Here is a 21,433-nt window from a genome sequence, read left to right on the forward strand (position 1 = left end):
TATAAGAAAAGATGCTTATCCCTTCTGTGAATTTGCGCATCTAATATGCCATAGAGCTTTATTCCAAGGAAGCTTCATCCTAGAATATCAAATCAACCTTCGGATTTTACGCATTTGTTATATTACGGCCATGTTTAATAGAACCAAGGGTTAATACAAATGCATGAATAACAATCTAGTAATATAGGGCAAGAGAGGAACATTATCGAGGTGCAAAACTCCTGGAATGGGACTTAGCTCTCCCAGTCAGTTGATGATTCTACATAAGGAGGCCCTATTGCATTATAAATTAGCCATATATGTTAGGCATATGGTGCACTGAAAATGGAACTCATCACTGATGATTTGACATGCTTGGTGAACCACGCAGAGGGGGTAATAAAAGAGCTAGATGGAAAATAAAGACTAGAACTATTTGACTGATTTTGATAGAGAATTTCAATTGGAAAATTCCATGAAGGCAATAAAAATATGTGAAGAAAAACAAGGAAAAATTATCATTAATTTTCTAATTGCCGTGTCCTAAACTATTGTCACCTGTTCAGAATGGTCAAACACAGCTAAATTTTTATATGATTTTTAAATGCATAAATTGTTAAATATTGCCAGAAGACTGAAATAAAAGTGTAATTATCATGATTTGAAAGAAAACAAGAACAAGGAGATGCCATGAGCACCAACCCCTGGAGACTCATACATTTAAACATCAATGCCAATCAAAGATGGATGGAAGGGAAATCAATTTAAATTCAGGAAAATAAGAAGAGCAATGGAGTTAAGAAACATGTTTATGGCAATTGATTGAAAAACAAACCATGTGTATTTGTGCACTTGCTTGTAGAAGGCAATTGACACATTCAATTTGAAAGGGAATGAGTAAAAAGAACTTAAAATGGTTCATAACCACAGAAGGATAATCTATCATCTCCGTAAAACCAGGTTGTAATAATGAAAACAAGTAATGACAGCAAAAGAGAAGTAAAAATAAATAAGTTAGATAAGGCTGTGAACTATCACTGACACCATTTTACATAAAAGTCAATAAAAAAAGTCTTCAAATTAAAAGAAGATGACAAGACAAAGAAAAGACTACATGTTTTATAAATACACAGAATAGAAAACATTGAGATGCATTGGCCTTGCCATTAACATAAAAAGTAAGGGTAGGTACAAGAGAAAGACCAAGAAATAATGGTAGTGTATACCAAAACATGAGATGAGATAAAGTGAGGTAAAGAAATCAGTGTATAGAGGAAAATATGTTATTACATGTGGTCAAGGTTGAATTGGGAAGATTGAAGAGCAGGAGACAGGTATTGATTTAAAAAAAATTAATTGAATAGCTTAGTACTAAATAAATGTGACTTGGTCTTAGTTTCCATGAGTTAAACAGAGCATAACAAAAACAATTATAAAATTCAAAGTGACAGATTAAATCATAATTAGGTTGGCTGAAATAAAATTTGTTTTAGTTAAAAACGTCCATAATCCGTCTTTAGTAACAATTGTAAGATAAACTACGTCAATTTAACTTACGATTTGTAGAAGTAAACTCAACATTTTCTTTCCACATTAATGAAATAAAATAAAGCCTAATGTTTTGTTACATAAACAGCTTTCACAAAATGAGTCCGAATTATGATTATTATCATCTGGTTACAAATTTAACGCAAATCACTATTTGTAACAGTCACAGAAACCGACCAAAAATAATTACTATTAGTGTGTTCTACTTTCTTCAACTTTTAGATAAAGTGGAGAGAGATGTGATACTGAATCGGTGAATGTTACCATATTGATTAATATTTGACATCATATTCAAATGGTCAAAAAAATTTCACGGATGAGAATGACGACGGAAAAACAATCAGAAGAGCCATTATGTTGCTGGATTACGTTATTCTGGGCTCTTTAGCCAAAAGCAAGTTACGGTGAATGTGAAATTCCGCCAGGAAATGAACGAAAGTAAATATTTAGATGAAAACCTTAACGCTTTTATAGTCTCCTTAGTCAGATCCTTAAAAGCGTGATCATACTTCCCGGTGATTGATGGTAAACTAGCGCTCTCTCGCAATCGTGTTGTGAAACTAAACTTATCCAAGAAAGCTAATGGAAGGTCGGGCAACAACTGTTTACAATAACAAGGATTGTACGTCATGGCAGGAAGGTAAACATTGATGGAGAAGCGCCTGATTAATTTAATTCACGAGTATTTTACGATGTTATGTATCGTTAAAAGTTATCAAAATACACTTGACAATCCTTGCTTTTGGCAATAGAAGTATTATTTGCTCGTAACTGCATGCCATAATGGATTTATCTCATTATGTATGTTTTCTTCCCATTGTAATGTTTGAAATGTTCGTATGGTAATTTTTGTGGTGATTTTTCCAGTGGAGGTGGATGGTGGGGTTCTTGGTATACAGCAGCGAAAAACAAGGTAAACATGAAATCAAAATATAGGATATATTGTGCATGTTGTAGTGATAATGAAAACTAATTACTCGCTGTTCCTTTTCAGTCTGCTGAAGTCCTAGAGTTTGTTCGAAGAGATCTAGATGAGATATCTAGTGCTGTTTCAATTGAAGCAAGTAATGTTGTTTCTTCTACAGCATCGGTAATAAAAGACAAACTTAATGTGAGTGTGAACGTGACGTAGCAAAATACGAATTTAAGGGATCCGTGTGTATATGATAATGCGTTTCGTGTAATAGCAATAACAGAATTGCTAGTACTTTGCGAAATATATTTTTGTGTAGCCAAAAGTAAAGGGTGTAAAATAAAGAATGTATAGTCTCACCCTTTTAGGATGTTGTTGGATTTGGAAACAACTTTCGATCCAAATCATCAAAATCCAGCTCTGAATTATTTTTTTTTAGATTTTGAACTATTTCTTTCGCTAAATTTGCATTAATGATTTCAGTTAGAGGACTCCGATTCCACTGCTAGTACTGTTAAGAGAAGCATTTCATCTTTCCTTGGCCAAGTTTCTACTGTGCTCAACCCTGTTCCTGAAGATGAGGACGAAGAAGCAATGGTTATTCAAGGATCAGAGCCGATTGTCATAGACCGAGTTCAGGTAGATTGAAAATCGCAGAATTAAAATGTTGATTAAATTTCTGAAATAGTAGTAGAGTTATGTAAACATTATAAAGCCGCAGTTTAAACCGCATGTTTTCATGGTTATCTCAAAGTTATTAATAGTATACTTTCGAACTACACTATTTAGTTGATGCTCATTATTTAAAAAACAATTGATTTTTATCACATTTAGTTATCTATATGCCCACTTGGATTCTATAAACAGGGGATATTTTCATGAACTCAAGCTGTTGATGGGCATCTTGTTGGGTCCATATGCTATTTATTCATTAACTTATGTGTTTGATTCCATCCAAGTTTATGGGTACTGTGTTGCCATGTGATTTTGTCTAATCCTGTCCTGACAGACTGTGATCTTAGCATAGGGTGACAAAGTGTGGTGGGTGCGGTGTCCAGAACCAATAGAAGTCTTTCAATGGGTCAGATGTTTTGTTGCCCGAGGTAATGAAGAGCATCTTTCCATTATTTAAAAAAATTGACAGGAAGAAACATCAAAGTAGAAGCTTTTAATGCAGTAAATCTTAACCTAGCTAACCCCGAATTCTGCATAAGCCATTCATATCCCAGCCGTGAACTGAGGGTGGCTTATTCATGTGTATGAGAGGGAGCACTGCTGTACTCTCCCAAACAATACGTTCCACTTGGATGTTTCTATGAATAATGATAAAAAATGTAATATTTCAGTCTCTATTCCAGCTGCACATTTAAAACAATGAATAAACTCTTGTTACATGAAACATTTCATGTGCTCAACTAAATGTCACATGCTGATGCAGTTCTTGCTTGAAATAGATGGCCAATTCTTTCCATTTGATCTCTCAAATTTTCAAGGATCAGAAGATCCTTGATCATTTAATGGTCATGAGATCTTCTGATAAAAAAGGCTCACATAACTTTTGACAATAGCACCAAAGAAAAGTGGTAGTCATCTAAAAATCTAACTCTTAGCATTAAACAAGGAGAAGTTTTTTTTTTTATAAATATAATACCGAGGTTCCTATTGGGAGTTTGATATCACATGACACCATAACCAATCTGAAGAACAAGAAGACTAAGGTTCTTTGATTTGCTCTTATTATTGAATTGAATTTCCATAAAATGGAAAGGCAGGCTCAGAAATGTATGATTCCGGACGAGGAGAAGATAGGAAAAGGCTGTCCTGAGGTGGAATGTGCATAGATGATCATGTGGAATAGAAATGTGTGACACTAAATTACAAAATTCAGCATAAAACATACACTAAATGCTTGTATGTGCTTGCATAGCTTCGCTGCAAGAAGTGGTTGGCTGTGGGAGTTTAGGAAGAGGCATTATATTTATAATAAAGGTAATCATGGGTGCTGATTGTGAGGCTGTTGAACCATTTACAGAGCATTTGCTGGCACTGATTATGATTTGCAATACTCACAGATGTACAACACAGATGAAATGGTCCTGTACTTAGAGCTTTGGCGGAAAATATGTAAGCTGTATGAAGTGAATCCAAAGTTGTTAGATGAAAAGTCAGCAAAGAAGGATATGTACATATACATTTCTGTGCTAATGGTTATTGTAGCCACAGGTTGATGAGTGTTGCCATGGGATATATTAACTGCCTTAAACTATGAGGAAGATAATAATTAACCTCTCTCTATCTTATAATGACTCAACAATTTCAGAGTTTAATTGAGTTATCACAATGAGCTGGCTCCATAATCATTTTGTTTCCCATGTAAAGAAATACCAAATTGATTATCTGGGAATTCCTGAGGAAGAATTAAAAGTTCTTTCTAAAACAAGGAAAATCCCAAATCATTCAGTTCCATTGAAATTGTCCATAATGAGATATGCAAAAATAAACACTCACAGCTCATATTCGTTGATCAAAAGCTGATTAACTCTGTGCATGACATTCATCTTTAGAAGCTTCAATAATATCCAATTGAATTTAAATGCAACTTGCCAACTAAAAAGTATATAATTTGTATTGGAGATTTCATTTCACACTATATGCATTACTTTTCTCTCTCTCTCTGAGGCTACCTTATTTGAATTTGCAAAAATGAATGTGTATAAAATTCCCTTCATTATCAGAGTAAATATCTTGTAAGTTTAAAAATGCCTTTAAATAATTACGTATTCTGATGTATGAGGTAATTAAGGAAAAAAGTGTACAGGGGGACATTTGAGTATCCCTAAATGCTGTCATTTTGTAGAAATAGCTGAATTCCTGTTGTGAAATGCCGATACTTTAATCTTCCAGGCCAGACTGTTTACCCTAACTGCTGATCCAGCAACTTTCCTTGTGGACCCAATAGAGGCAAGAGAGTATGAAGCATGGCTTGGTGTGGTTGGGGAGGGAGATGGTGAGGGCATAATGGCCCCAGAGAAACTCTCGGCTCTCATGGCAGCATGTCCACGCCTTCATGAGCAGTACAACCACTTGGTCCCTAATGAGGTGAGTGAGAATTATTTTGATGAAATCCAGGAAACTTGAAATCATGTATTTCGTGGAGAACACCATATCTAATGGGGGATGTAACGCAACTGAATCAGATTTGAATGCATCTTTACATGAATAAAGGTTAACAAGCATGACACTTATACCTTTTGGGTGTGGATAATAAGTTCAGAGTGAAGTTATCAAATCCAGAAAGACCTTCTGAAATTATTTTTAAGCCTTTGATGAGAAATTTGAGTTCAACATCATTGTTTTTATTGAGAAAAAATATCCACTAATTTTCATATCCTTGTTGCTTTAGAATTTTATGAAATGAAATAACACAGGAGGGTATTTGTAATTTTTGGTTAACAAATCTTCCTGGGAAACATCATGCAGTAAAGGTAAGGAAATGGTTCCATATGTGAATGAGTGTCACAAGATGGGAGGGATTAGTATTAGTTGTGCACTGCCCTTGCCAGTCAAGCTAAACTTCTAGTTGTTTACTATGGTTTTTTGTATTCTCTCTTACCCCTTATGAGACTTTCTTTCTAAACTGCCTTTGCAGATCGTTTTCTGCTTTGCTTTTAACACAGCTGGCAAAATAAACCATACGGTTTTGTACACTTGAGTTTGTTTTTCTTTTAATAGCCATAAGTTATTTTTTAGCCCCTATTATTCAAGACCAGAGAATTTTGTCATACCAATTTTTTGGGAACTTAGTGTGAAAATAGTAAGTTTGAATATATCATTTATGGGAGGAGGGATTTAATTTTACAAAACAGCTTTGGTAAAAATAAATTATTTATGCATAAGGTGTCTAACAAATTATAGTATAGGAGCAGATGGGATGCAACTTCAATGAATAAACGTTGTTAGAGCAGAATTATTTCATTCCAGTTTTGTTTTGTTTTCAGTTCAGTGGTCAGGCATTTTATTGTAGTACTTCCCATTCAGAGGGACATTGCCATAAATGGTCACCTAAAAGGTAAAATTATTCCATAATTTTAAAGGTTTCTGGCTGCAACCCTGAAAATTTGCTTAAAGTTTTGGTTTAGAAATCACTTATTTAAAATGAAATGACTATAGTGCAATTAGTTCACTCCATCACGGGGAGGGCATTTCACTCTATGTACTGGAATGAAATTGGGAAAGGAAATATTCCAAATCTGAATGACCCACTGATCTATGCATTCCCTCCCATCTTACTACATACTGGGCAAACACATGAACTATGTATTTGATACTCTCAATCTCTACTTCTGTGCATGGTTTGTACATTCACGTGGCAATCATCTGCATTTTTTTTTCTTTTTCCTTAATATTTCTCGTTTTCTATCCAGGCTCGTTATCTATGAATCCATGTTGTACATAAAGAATTTGTAAAGGTTCAATAGTAATATTCTTTTCATAGGTTGGAGGAATTATCATGCTCAAATGCAACTAAGGAGGACCAATTAATTTTCAGTTAGGATTTTCTTCCCTTATCCACTCAGCAATCCAATTTAAACTACAAGGTATCAGTACTAGACAGTTTTGGTCTGGTCCAGCTATTTCTTTCCCTAACACAGACCATACTTGGTGTGCATTCCCAGATTCACCACCCGAGGAGGCGCATGATGGGATACTAGCAAAATTCCCACAGGATAGAAGTAATTTAATATGAATGTATTTATAAAACAGGTACTACCTGAAAGGGAGCTCAGTTTTGTTTTCCATTGTAATGGGATGTTGGTAGAAGTGGGTGGGCCATGGAGGAGAAGAAATGGGAGTTAGAATTATTGTTTTTGAAGAAATGGCTGAGTAGTGGCAAGTTGTGGAAGTAATTTTTTGTTGCAAAGGTTGATAATTAAATCATCATGTGATATTACTTGTTTATTTGTTTCGGTGTATTCATTTTAAAGCCCTATGTATGCACATGCTAGATATTTGGTACCAAGTTATTGTAGTTCTGCACAACAAATGTTTACCAAAAGGGGAAGTGAGAGTTTAATCTCCTAAACTTCTTAAATGTTCATGTACCTTGAAATTCAAAACACCGCTGAATTATTGAGCTGATGCCTTTTACACTCTGAATTGAAGGTCTTTAAGTGACTTCTCTCATTTTTATTGGGTGTGTCAATTTTTTCCTGTAATATGCCATCTTGCATGTATTAATATAAACTTTCCAACCATATTCATCCTTGTCTTGATTTAGAACTAATCATATTTCTTCTGTTTTTTTAAGGTTTAAATTTTCTTTGGTTCCTGCATTTTGTATTTTCTTCTTTTCTCTGCCAAATCCTGTTCTTACTCTGTAATTCTTTCCTTCCTCTTTAACTGTTTTCATTCATCCTACTTCCTTATTTGCCCCATCCTGTATTCCATATTTTATGTCACGCCACCTGTCCTCAAGTAATACCCTATCAACATCAGAAGACTCAGCAAGCTTCCTTTGAAAGCCATCTTACATGTTTCCTTGGACTTTTTCACCTTCCATTTTTATATTCAATATAAAATAGTGAATTTGAAATATGAATACATATTTCATGTGAACAATCTAATGGAACCATGTTTGACTTATAATAGTTCTTAAGAATAGATTTCTAATGAGGATTAATGAACTGTGGAAAATGGATTGTTTCTGAAAGAGGTGTTATTGTACATAAAACTAGGTTATATTTCCATGGTTTGATCAAACTCGTTATTTATGATCTAGATTATTCATATTATATCTACTTGTGAGCTATGATATTAAGATATATTGATAAATGTTGACTCCTTTCTCAGGTGTCCCATTGCTTATTTTGGCATCGATATTTATTCCGCAAGGCCTTGTTAGAAGATGAAGAAGCCAGGAAGGAAGCCAAGAGGAAGAGAGAATTGGAACGGGCAAAGAACATGAAAGAGAATGAAGCTGTGAAAGTGGAGTCTCAAAATTGGGATCATGGTGAGTGTGCTTACCGAAAGAAAACATCATCCTAAGGCCTTTTTTCTTATCTCTTAAAAAGTTTAACCTATCAGTGCATAAGGGTGTTGATTATTTTTCTATTGCTAAATTATTATGAATTAACTCTCCAAAAAGTTGCTAATGGCTTTGAAAACACATCTTGATAAAATAATATTTTGAGGTTACACTAAGGTGTTGAAGTTGCGTGACCAGGTTAGTTTTTCGGAAATATCAAGACTCTTGATAAAAAAAATTCATATTTGTCAATCAATCTATGCAGTTACAAATGAATCAGGAGAAAGAAGGTTACATTTTGGTATAGTAGGATAAAAATAGATGGAATAATTCAGAATTTTTACTTTAAAAACTCTCCTGGACAAAAAGAGAAATAATGGGAAATTTAAGACAGACCAAATTCTCCCTTTTTCTTAATATTTATTAACTTTTGGAAAGTCTTAGCAACCTGTGTTAGGCAAATAAAATTTCCTTTAAATTAATTAGATGGGAAGATTTTGAATTCTATCCAGTTATTTGCAAAATATCAATTAAAAATACAATATACAATGGAATAACTAATTAGGCTTTGTTAAAGGAAAGAATGCTGCTTAAAAATAAGCTTTAGGTGGGCTTTGCATAAAGTATTTTTTTTAGCATATACTTGTCTGTTACCTTGATTTCTCTTTGCCACAGCTTGCTTTTCGTCCATGTATAGTGAAAAGTGCATTATCCACCCTGCTTAACTTGAAAAGAATAGTTTCCTTTCCAAAATATAAATATCATACTGGCAAGGTGAAATAGATAATTCATTTTGTATTACTTGCTCACCTCTGTTTTCATTTTGTTTAGTATGATCTTTAGTATTGTATTAATTCAATTTTTGGACAATGTGATTTTTGGTGAAATTCATCCTAAGAGAGAGCATCCTGTCCTGAATGACCCTTAATCTTCAGAAAGCATAAAACATCTTTTTGATTGGTGTAACTTTTGCATGCTGTCCTGTAAAAATGCATCTTTGCTGGTAAATAATTAAGATATGGGTGTTCTCAATTTATTTTTGGGCTTATTTTGGTAGCAGGTCCACAAAATATGCTAACAGATGTCTTGATTTTGAACTCCATGACATTCTGTTGCTTCTTTTTTTTATTTCCATGGAATTTAGATGGATTATTTTTGTGTTGCATCTTCTTTGCAACCCTCTATGATTTTTAAGATTTGTGAATATGGATGATTTTTTTACACAAAGAGTCGTTAACGAGTCTTGATAAAGACTATAAAATATATTAGTATTTATGCATATGATGGATTTCCATGTATACACATTTCATGGCTATTGATACAATTCATGTTTGTTGAAAAATTCCCATGGGTTTTCAGCATGAGGTAAATATGCAAATAGTGAAAATGGTATTTTATTACTGAGTCCATAACATGTAATACCACTGCTCTATCTTAAGCATGCAATTTGGCATGTAATGCTTAATGCAACTGTAATGCAACTGCACCAAATTGCAGAGCTGAGAATATCACTTTTGGGCCAAAAATGAAAGACTGGTTAAACGTGGTATGTGAACTTTTTAGTTGGTTACTATGATACATCTATAGTTGAAAATAATGTGGGAAGATTTGTAAAGTTTGTAAATGTATTTTGTAATGATATTTACTAGTACTATCATCACCTTCAAAGGTAAGTAATGCATAAAAAACCTCACTCTGCAATAAATGTCTTTTTGCATAAAGCTTTGGCGCAGAATGCTTTAGTTAGGAACACATTAATTCAGCCACTTTGAATAAATCAATCGAACGATTTTTTTTCCATATTTCTGAGAATATACTATGTGAATCTGTGTTTTTTCTCACATGTAGTTAAACTTACTTTAAAAATTCAAAATGACGTTCCAGACTGTTGAAGATGAAAGTTTGAAATTTATGTGAAATGCAATGCACTCTAATGCTGTCCATTTCCAAAGCGCTTTAACTTGCAGTTAATCCTCAAGAGTCACTTTTCGTAATGAATTTAGAAATATATATTCTGTTTCATGAACTGCTTAACTGCTTCCTTTTTTACTCAGTTTTGCTCGACTTTGCAGACCTACAGCCATGCCACACAATATTGAGATTACATATTGTGGGTGCTGCAACAAATATGCATTCAGCGACTGTTATTGTACTTTGTGCCAATAGATACAAAAAGAAGAACAAATAATGAAAGCAGGGACCTACATTCTCTTTCATGGTTGATGTATAGATTGATGAGGATGAATGATGAGCGCACATTTTTGTAGTACTGTGCATAAAATTAAAATATTACGTTGTGGCTGTAAATCCATTTGGTACCACAGGGTTCGTCCGGAAAATAAGTGTACTGAGCTCAGGAAAAAAAATTTACTACACTTTTACATATCTTAAGCTAATATTCCTCAAAATAGGACCCTTGTGAGTCGATACACTTGTTCCAGCGGCGTTCCCATTCCTGGAACGCTCCCGCGAAGGCATCATCGGGAACCTCTCTAAGACTCGTCGTCGACCTCTTCTCTGCCCTCCACGAACATCTTGTGCCACCGAAAGATCATGTTTCTGGACATGGCTGACTCCCCGTAAGCCTGGTTAATCATACCGACAGTTTCGGTAGACGATTTCCCAAGCTTTACCGCAAATTTGATGGAATAACGCTGCTCCAAAAACTTCGGCATCGCGTTCCGTGCGTGGGTCGAAGCGTGGAGGTTCGCAGTCCGTCAGAGTGGTGCTGGGCGCGCCTGGAGCGGCGCGCCCAGCCCAGGAGTCAGTACACATTTTCCAGACGAACCCTGTATATTTTAATTGTGCTGAATGTGGCATGAATGTAAATGTTAAATGTTCACATCCTTCTTCGGTGCCTTTTAGCCGATAGCATACTTTTTTTTGAGTTCCCTCACGTTATGAGCTTATGTAAATAATTTCATTTGCATTGTGAAAAGCATTTCAAGAAAATGAAAGTTTTGGAGTAGATGTGGAGATATCTGAGGAGGAGCAGGCCAGGTTGCTGTCCGAGTATGAGAAGGAGTGTCGAGAAGAGGCGGAGAGGAGGAAGGCAAGGGAAGCAGATGAGAGGAAGGCCAAGGAAGGATCAGGGGGGCTTGAGGGAAGCTTGGAGGATGGCTCCTTGCTTGTGGATACCAATCACTACCAAGCAAGCAGCCCCTCCAAGAAGAACACAGCCTCCAAAGGGGGGGAGGCATTAGTCAAGGTTGGCGAGAATCTTAACCTAATGAGGATTAAGGAGAGGAAGGACATGGTGCTGATTGAAGGACATGGAGAGGGCAGCTTTCCTGCATCTTCAACCTCTTCAGGAGATAAAGGTTAGCATATTATGCTTGTATGCATTTTGCACCCACAATTTTATCATTTAGATTAGATCAGTACTGTGCTGCTTTTCATGCGGGTGGCCTGGCTAAAAAACTCTCCGTGGTAATGAGACTTTTGATGGTTTTATGAACCATCTAGATAGCACTTCAATAACGATACTGCATCCATCAAATGCGATTTCGCTGCATAACATAATGCAGTGGACCATTTGTTACCATTTATTAAAGTGGGTTTAATGCTGATGCCAGGTTTCCCTCTTCTGAAATTCTGGTAATGTCATTTACTTAGTAGTTAAAAAGTATTTCATACTTCCTCCGGAAAAATTTTATTGTAGCCGAGATATTATTTCATAAAGCTTTATTTAACTTAATTCACTTGCTTTACTCATGATCTGCTCTATTGTATAAAAATTAATTATTTCTTAATTTGAAGTAAATATCTCGTGCATAAACAGCTTAAACAATGCAATCTAATATATCTCTATGAATGTATGGATCGCTGTTGATGTTTAATGCTAGGCTAATTTTGAGATTTGTTTCCTTGATTCATTTTTTAGCTATGTATTCATCATCTAAGGTTATCAATCTGAGGATTGGTTTTTAGCAGATCTCCAAGCTATCCTGTTCCGTGTCAATCTCTTCATTCCCTCATAGTTTCATGCACCAGCTTTTTCCGTTACCTGCTCTCCATAGTTCATCCTTGGCCTTCCTCTGCACCTAGCATTTGTGATAGCTATTTTATATGCATGTTCAACAAGAGAGTGAACTCAGCAATCTTCTTTCAAACATTTTGTCTCTTGAAAGTGATGAGACTGCCTTTGTTTCTGGCTGTCACAATATGCAATAAGGATCATATGTTTTAAATTTAATAACTTATGTTCTGTTTTTACAGTTTAACTGTCACAATGAGTAATCTCTTTAGGATTAGTCACCGTAATCGGGTTTAATACTCATGAAATAATTTGTAAGTTATATATCAATTGTAACTCAATGAAATGTAAATGGAAATGTAAGGTACTGCTATTGAAATAAAGTAGGTTTAAAATGTTGGAATGAGTTATATAGGGATCGAGATGGTGCGGGGGCTAACGTACTGGCTTCCCACCGTGAGGGCGCGGGTTCAAATCCCGGCGGTGTTGAATATTTTTCAGAGGTATCTCGATCCCTACTTGAGGTGCTTTGTGGAGGGCACTTTGAGTGAGTACGCCGTCCGTCGGATGGGACGTTAAACTGCGGACCCCTTGGCGCCTTTCGTAAAGAGTAGGCTAATGCCGACGCCGGGTTTCTCTCCACCCTTCATCCTTTCCTGTCCATCTCCTATGGCGCAAATGACCTTAGCTGTCGGTCGCCTCCCCTCAAAACTACTACTATGAGTTATATGTATTATGTATGTACTTTATGTGTGCCATGGATGATGATTTTTGTTATCAGCCGTTGTCCTTTTTGCATTGCTTGGCCTTGTCCATTGTGTGTCGTGTTTGTGATTGTATATTATAGGTATCCATCCGAAAAGCAAATAGTAATGCTGTCAAATAAAAAATGTACATTTTTTTTGTCCTGTAAAATTCTCATTAGCATTATGCTCTCTTTTCTCACAGAGAGCACTGATGGCGATTGGGAAAAGGAATTCGATCTTGAAGATGTTCCTAGTAACCTGGCGGAACCAGCAAGCACTGATACAGGCTTGCCCAGCAAGTGTGTTGAAACTCCCACCACCGGTTGATTGCATTTTGAGCTAGTGTTCAAACACGTGATCAAGATACTAGCCTCATCAAATTATAATGTTATCTTTCAAAAACAAATTGAAAGTAATGTCTGAAGTCATTGCTTCACTCTGAAGAAGTTCTGGGAATGTTCGTGTAGGGGGAAACACTTGCTGGTCATTCAGTATCCTCAAGGAAATTGTCTCAAGATTTAGTTATGTATAAATAGTGTCATATACATATTTGTAGGAGTATAATAATTGTTTTTGCATTTCATCTACGTGCTTGAGCTAAAGACATCTAAGTTTGCCTCCTGACAGACTCTTTCTGTATATTCTGGTTGTATCCATGGCTCTTTTAAAACACTTTCACATCCTTTACATTAATATGAAATTTTATTGTATCATACAATTCTTCTTTCCTGTCAAAAGAATGGAATGATGGGAATGGTGGCTGTTGATGTGTTCATTAAACATGTTTGTGAAGTTCAAGTTAAAGTTATTTTATGAGGTGCAGTTACTTGTTTAAATCATGTTCATAGATTGAATTTTATAAGAGCTTCAGATATCCTTGTATTATAATGATTGAATGTATCTTTACATCAACATTCGTGTGATATACATATGAAGAAAAATAAAAGGGAAATACATTTTTAATTTGTCTTAATTTTAATGTTATCATAAAATGTCCTTCCTCATGGTGCATAAATAATTAAACTGCCAATGGTGAAGTAATTTATATGGTATTCTCAATTGTGAATGTTTTGGATTTTCGGTTCTATATTTTTAATTGCTCTATTTTTTAATGCTTCTATTTTTTAATTGTTCTTTTCTTTTAATACTTCAAAAGATTATATTCTACTTCCAATGAGCAAATTAACTTAATGATATTTAAATTGTGGTACATTTCTTTCCCCTTCCCGTGGACTACAACCTATACTTTGTGGAAGGGCAGGGCTTGCTCATTCTGATGATCCCAAGGGCTGTACAGGCGGGAGAAAAGATAATTGCTTAGGCGAGCACAGCTCTAGGAGTGGATTGGCCATTGAGTGATACTGTCCCATCAAACACACTGTTGATGAAAGAAACTGGAAACCACCTCAGTTACTTATCCCTAGAATTGTATGATGGGCACTCTAGAGAAAATGATTCCTAGCAACTTAGCAAAAGGACTTGGCCAAATCAGCCATGTTTCACGCCTGGTAGTGGTGGGGGGGAGGGAAAGAAAAGGCTTATGGGGTCGTCATCTCAAGAAATCATTGCTTAACGAAAATAACAGTTGGAGCACAGAAGAGGACCAAATTAGTTAGAATGGGAACTTTGAATGTTAGGACAATGATGAGGGTAGGAGAATTGGAGAATATAAAGCGAGAAATGGAGAGAGGAAATATAATTGTTTTAGAGCTGCATTATTGATATCAGGCTAAAGAATGGTCAGGCACAGTTTTAAAAACAGTGTGATTAATTTACACAGTTTCCTGGGAGCAGATGTGGACTCAAACAATAATTTTGTTGCAATGAAGTGTAGCATCTGATTTAAAAAGATAAAACAGGGAAGAAGCTTAGGAAATGGGATTTGGAAGAATGAACTAGAATGACAAGAAAGGAGTATCAGCAGGCATCCTAAATAATTAAGTGTGAGGACAGGGAGTTGGTTACTATACGGAATAAATGTGAACATGTCAAAAAAGGTAAATTGAGGGCTGTAAATGAAATGATGGGAGCTATTAGTGGAGAAAGGACAAGGAAACCATGGGTTATGGATGAGATGATTAGAAAAAAGAAGAAAATTGAAGAATGTAAACATAGAGTTTGGTAGAAGGTAGTATAAAGAGTCTAAATGAATTGAGGAGTGAGCAAATAGAGCAAAAGAAATGTAGAAAATGCAGTGTGAGGATATGGAAAGTTTCCAGAGGATGGGCGGAATCAGTGCACTATGCAGGAAGGTTAAAACCATGTCAGGAAGTAAGAAGGGAAAATAATTTAAAACTATCAAAAATAAGTCAGTAAAAATATTAGTTGGACCAAAACTAGAGAAATGGAAGGCATGTATTAGAACTGTATGCTAAAGACATTAGACCATCTGGGTTAGACGTAGAAAGAGAATGTGACAGATGAGGATAGCTTAGGTCCAGGCTTACTTGATAGCAAGATAGAAATGGCATTGAAGGAATTGAAATCAAATAAGGCCATGGGGATTGGTAAAATTCCTACAGAACTACTTAAAAGCCTATGAAAGTGGAGAAGGAAGAATTTTTATGGATTAATTCATAGCATTTATGAGGGATTAATTTGGCAGGGAGACTCCATCAGATCAATTTTAGTTTGTATCCCAAAAAGGGAAAGGCAGCAATATGGAAGGAATACAGTAAAAAACGGGTGTTTGTAAATGTGACCATTGTTATCGTTGTTAATAGTTCGATGTAAAGGCCAAAATGTGCTGTTTTTGGACTAAAACTGAATAAATTAATAAAGTACAATAAGCTTGATTTCTATGCAGCTAAAGTGGTTCTCAGAATCGTCAATGAGAGGAAGGAGAACAGGGTAAATAGTTGCTTTGGTGATGATCAGTTTGGGTTCAGGAAGGGAAGAGGCACAGTTGATGCCATAGTAGTAGTGAGGCCACTTATCAATAGGAACATAGAATACAATCAGGATGTAATGGTCCATTTTGTAGATTTTGAAAAGTTGTTTGACAGAGTGCATTTGGTAGAATTAATGAATGTATTCCATAAAATAAGAGTAAATTGGAGGGATAGGAGACTTATCTGCAACCTGTTCATGTGACAGACTGCACAGGCAAGAGTGCAATATTACAAAAACACTATTTACAAAGACCTTTTTTCTCCTCTTCTGCTCTCCCCTGCCCTCAGCATTTTGTCTTTTTTCTTTAACAATAACGGGTTTGCGAACTTTGCTTACAAAATAACTTTTCTAGTTTGAGAGTTTCAAGTTTTCTAGTTCACAGAATCCTGTTTGGTCCTTTGATTCATAGCCTTTATCTCTTTTGTCTATGTTTTTGTTGCATTCAAACCTCTTATGAATGCTAAAGCAATAAGCCATTGAAGTAAAATGATTTATCCTTGTCATTAGATTTAGTCTTCCATTTGAAAATAAAGGCTCATAGCACACAAAATATCCAAGCATATTCCATTTTTTCATCTAAAAAATATATGCACCCCATCATTTTTTCTGTTGTTATTTCATGGTTGTCTCCCATCTTGTAGTTAGATCATTTTATTTTATGCAAAAGCCAAGGAAAAGAACATTTAGATGGCCTTCCACTCAGTTAGGTGATTTGGTCCATCCATTATTTCTTTGTTTTCTTCTTAAAAAGTAGTTTTTTCAAAATATTTAATTTTGCTTTTTGTTCACTGTTTTTTCTCTTACAAAATGGCTCAAAATTACCCAAATCGAACGTAAACATTATTATTTAATTGCATGTAAGAATCAGGCTAGGCTGAGGATGAAGCAATGGATGAGACCCCTTAGAATTTGTGAACCTATCATCAAAAAGGCATGTACATTATTTGATACTAATCTTATACAAGCTTAATTATTGTAGCTATAGTTTTTTCTCACTGACTAAGAAAAAAATAAATCCTCATTGTGTGATTTAAAGTGAGGAGCAAATGTATTAAGGCACTACTGCATGCTTTTGAAATAGAGAAATGCAATTTTCTGTGAATATTAAAATGATTGGCATGAGAAACCTGGGGAAAATATAATGCGTACACAAATGATCCCCTCACAAATAGGTGAGTGGCTAATATCACTATAATATTCCATTGGAATGTAATCACTGAGTTTGAAATCTAAGAAGCAAAATATGTATTTTCCATTTCATGTATTTACTAAATGATGGGAATTTACTAGGTTTCTTGCAAATACAACATTTTGATTTTAAAGAGCATATTAACCTTGCCAGGGCGTTTTACTAAAATATATTATTCTCCAGTACACTAGTGTGTTCTTGGTAAAGGTAATATGATATGCACCTCATGAATTTATGGCTAATCAATCAGCAGGAAAGATGTTTGGAGTCATTAATTGATGAAAGAATCACAGAAACAGCGCACTCTAAATAAAGTGTGCACCTTGTACTGAAATCACCAGGATTTCCTTCTGTTACACAACACTCCTTCAGAAAGAAATCCCTTCCGTTACAAAGGTAATTTACAATGAGAACTTCGTTGGTATCAAAAAATTCAACATTCATTCCATACCTGCTTCAAAGTATTTTCTTTCCCAATCTTTACTTCTACACAACATTTTAAAAAGTTAAACCCTAATAATAATTATTTTTTCGCTAATCAGAAATCAATCGGAGCATTTCTGTTTGATGGGAAGATTTCGACAGAATGAAAGTAACTTCTCTTCCGAAAAAATTACTTTTTCGTCAGAACACCATTTACAAAGTAATTTGAACTCTTCCCACTGCTTGAACTGCCGTCATCAGGGCAAATGCAGTGCATGAATCATTTCAATTTTGGTTTCTCATAATTATTGACACAATCATAGTATTCCCCACTTATAATGACCAAAATTGAGGGTGCATTTAAATAAGTTAGGATCTTCAGAAACCTACACGCACGTTCCGTAGCCGAGAGGTATTCTAAATAAAAAGAATTCCCAGGTAATGATCAAAATGCCACTGAAACTAAGGAAGGACGACCTCAAGTAGATGGGTTGTCTTAAAAGTATGTAGAGAATGTAAACTGAAGAAATACCGCGTCGAGCCTCTTCAGTTGATGTGGCGGTCACATTATGGATTCCGAGAGACATTAGGCCTCATGTCGAATTAAACAAGTCAAGGCTTTTGTCCTCAACCGTCTTAGGGAGGGATTGCGCCCCGTTCCGTTCGCAGTGTCACCTCTTCCACCCCTAATCTCCCTAATCCCCTTCGCTACCTGATCACTAATGCATGGGGAGGAACGAGAGAATGAAGGGAAAGAAGCGAAACAAAAAGTAAGCAAATGGAGTCGAGCACTTTCCTCAATCGCCTTCCCTCCGTTTCTCCGCTCTCTCAAGACCCCCTAGGAAGTGGAATGGAAGCGTGAGAAACGACCACCTTCCCCATTAACTCCGTCTTTCGCGTAATTTGCGAACGACTACTTCACTCGCACTTCTCTCTCGTTTACGTTCAAATACGTAGGAGCGTATTCAATAAACTTATGTACGGTTTATTTGAAGAATGGGCACTTAACTATGCGGTGCAACTTAGGCAAATTAGGGATTCAGAAAAAATTTAACGAAACAAACGCGTCCATCTAGTGTCTGGTCTCACCATTTAGGTTATTTGAATTAACATAGAACGCCTAAAACTTGAGGAAATGTGGCAATCCCGTAAGGCACATATTAGATCGATGTCCACAGGACTAGAAGGCACACCACACCATAATGTTTTATGAAAAAATATTGTACACAGCGCCTTAGGGTGCAGTCGATCATGGAAATTCAAAGATATGCCGGCAACAAAGAAAGACACTTATATGCAATAAATGCTCCACGATTCAAACTAATAATAACATATTGCAAGTTCCACATATTCATCGTGATATCATAAAGAATTTATTTTTTTTATATTTTTATGTCAATCCCCATTCGAGTTGTCTTGAATTCGAAAAGCTTTGCGAAAAAAATCTTACATGGCCACCTTCAGAAAATCACGAAACATGTAGATGACTATGTCAATTCGTCTGAAAGAAATGGCGCATAGATGCGTATTTATGGCCAGTGGGTTCGATTAAATCTGGTTGAGTTTCTTGATTAATCTCTTAACTATATTTTTATGCTCTTATGCTGCAATATACTGACCCACCAAGAGAATTTACATTTCCCAATTATTGAAGTTAATGCACTGCTAAGAGGACGGTTTAAAATGTAGCTTAAATCCAGCTTACAGCCATTTGGTAATTTTTACAAATCGTAGCTACAGTTAATTCAAACCATTTTTTGAAAATAGAAACAGAAAGCGTGCGCCTCAGAACTTACAGATCAATTTTACCTCTGCCTAATTGCTAAAAATGTATGTAATTACACCATTAAGTACCGAGGTACTTCAATAATTACCCTCTAAAATTTTTCAATATTGGGAAAATTCTCATTAAAACACTTGCCCGAGTGTTTAGGAACAAAAAAAGATTCCATGACTAACTCTTTAGGGTAGTTTTGTATGAAATATAATTATGATTTATATACCAGCATTGTGGTGAAACTGCTATATAATCCATTCCAGACTACCTCTCGCTACCGGAGGCATTTTCTTTAAAAACGCAGCCTGGAGATCACACCTCTCTTTGTAAGTCGTGTCGGAACACAGTGATGGAGCGATAATTTACCAAAACATTACCTATTCGAAGTTTTCGTACCATTACACTGGCCGACTAGAGATCACGACCAAATATTGCCCGAATAATAATTCAGCGAAGAATGCAACCTGAAGAATCTTAAGTGGTGATGTGTGCTTTATTTAAACGAACATATTAGTTTTATGCGAATAATAAATATTTACAAGTAAGAAAATTATGGTTTAATATTGATGTTGACGTCGCAATTATCAGATTCTAACTGCAATAGTTTAATATACTTGGTGTTGTGAAGCTCTTTTACAAAATAATTCAATCATTCTAAAAATGGCGGAAAGACAAGCCAATAAAAATTAGTTTTATTTCATCGTGTAGGACCTATTTTAGATCCAATTCCTCTATGGTATTTTCGACAGTATAAATCTGCCATGTTGTATGCTCAAATGGGTAGTCACCCCACACCAAATGCAAGTATTATTATAAATTGTCCATGTACCAGTTTCATACGTCTTATTTCGAAACAATTGATTAGCTTTGAGTGTTATTAATTTCACCAACAATTCCCTTTGGACAACTCTTTTGTAGCAGAGAGACGTGGATAGTAATCGAATGCCGAACTCATAACACATAGTGATCAATTTAGAGGGAGAAGAGAGAGCCTGGTGCTGTCTTTTCACCCACAACCGACACAAGCGAGGGAGCTGCACCGTTGTCTCCCTTCCAATACTCTTAAATCGGCCGATGATCGGTTTAAGGGGGATGCTCCTTAAAGCAAAATGTTATCACTTGGACGGAGGCGTTCCATAAAACGATATGGTTCATATATATTTATAAAAGCAGACGATCTCCATTTTATACGCTTGGTATCATGACGACCCGCATGCAAAACCGGATTTAGATCGATAGGCCATCGGCAGTCAGTTAAGATTTCTCGGATTCCTTTTTAGTAGCTCTGGATTCCAAAAAATTGCAGTAACTTTACTCTTTTAATTATATACCTTAGCGTCGATCAAAACCAATAGCTGGAAAATCGTTTTAGGGTATGGGTGAATTATTTTTGGGTTTCTCGCAGGAAAATTCCCCGGCAGACACCACAGAACCAATCAATTTTTGCTCCTGTCCCTACTCATGCAAGCGTGAGAGCGTTTATTTTCTCAGGCCCAAAACTCCTGGGCGCGGTGGCTCACCCAGTGGATCTTTGCAATGCTGGGACAAGTTTCACGACAAAATTCGGAGCTGCACCTCTCCGTCCAACCTCATTTCCACCCTGTCGATCGTTATCGTTATCCTATTTGCAAGAGGGGAATGCGAAGGTCCTTCGCCGGCCATTACCACGCGAATGGACCCAATATAGTCACATCCCTCACAAGGATAAGAGCGTGTCCCCAGCCTCCCGTGGGCGGCGCTGGCGTCTGCGGGTGATGGGAGAGAGGGGTGGCGGGACGGAGGTGGGGACCGGGGAGAGAGAGGGGCGGAGGTCGGGCGCCGAAAAGGGTGGCTCACGAGGGGGCTAGGGTACTAGGGTGTGGGGTGAGGGGGCGGGAGAGAAAGGGGCGGCGTGAAGCAGGGGATTGATCGGCGGGAGAGAGAGAGAGCCAGCCTTTCTCCGGCAGGGGCCTCATTCTCTCGGCG

At 36.3% G+C, this 21,433-nt stretch overlaps 1 protein-coding gene across 1 annotated transcript; it reads left to right on the top strand.

The window, feature by feature from the left end:
* The first annotated feature begins 2,092 nt into the window (after positions 1–2,092).
* On the top strand, positions 2,093–14,150 carry LOC139694260 (BSD domain-containing protein 1-like). The gene is made up of 8 exons (XM_071592716.1): positions 2,093–2,167; positions 2,395–2,440; positions 2,522–2,638; positions 2,924–3,079; positions 5,345–5,539; positions 8,291–8,450; positions 11,405–11,785; positions 13,390–14,150. Exons 1-8 carry the CDS (start codon positions 2,157–2,159, stop codon positions 13,512–13,514), a joined length of 1,191 nt encoding a protein of 396 aa, XP_071448817.1. The 5' UTR covers positions 2,093–2,156; the 3' UTR covers positions 13,515–14,150.
* Positions 14,151–21,433: the final 7,283 nt, after the last annotated feature.

This window comes from Hetaerina americana, unplaced genomic scaffold (assembly GCF_022747635.1).
Source record: "Hetaerina americana unplaced genomic scaffold, ioHetAmer1.1.p SCAF_5, whole genome shotgun sequence".
Lineage (NCBI taxonomy): Eukaryota > Metazoa > Arthropoda > Insecta > Odonata > Calopterygidae > Hetaerina > Hetaerina americana.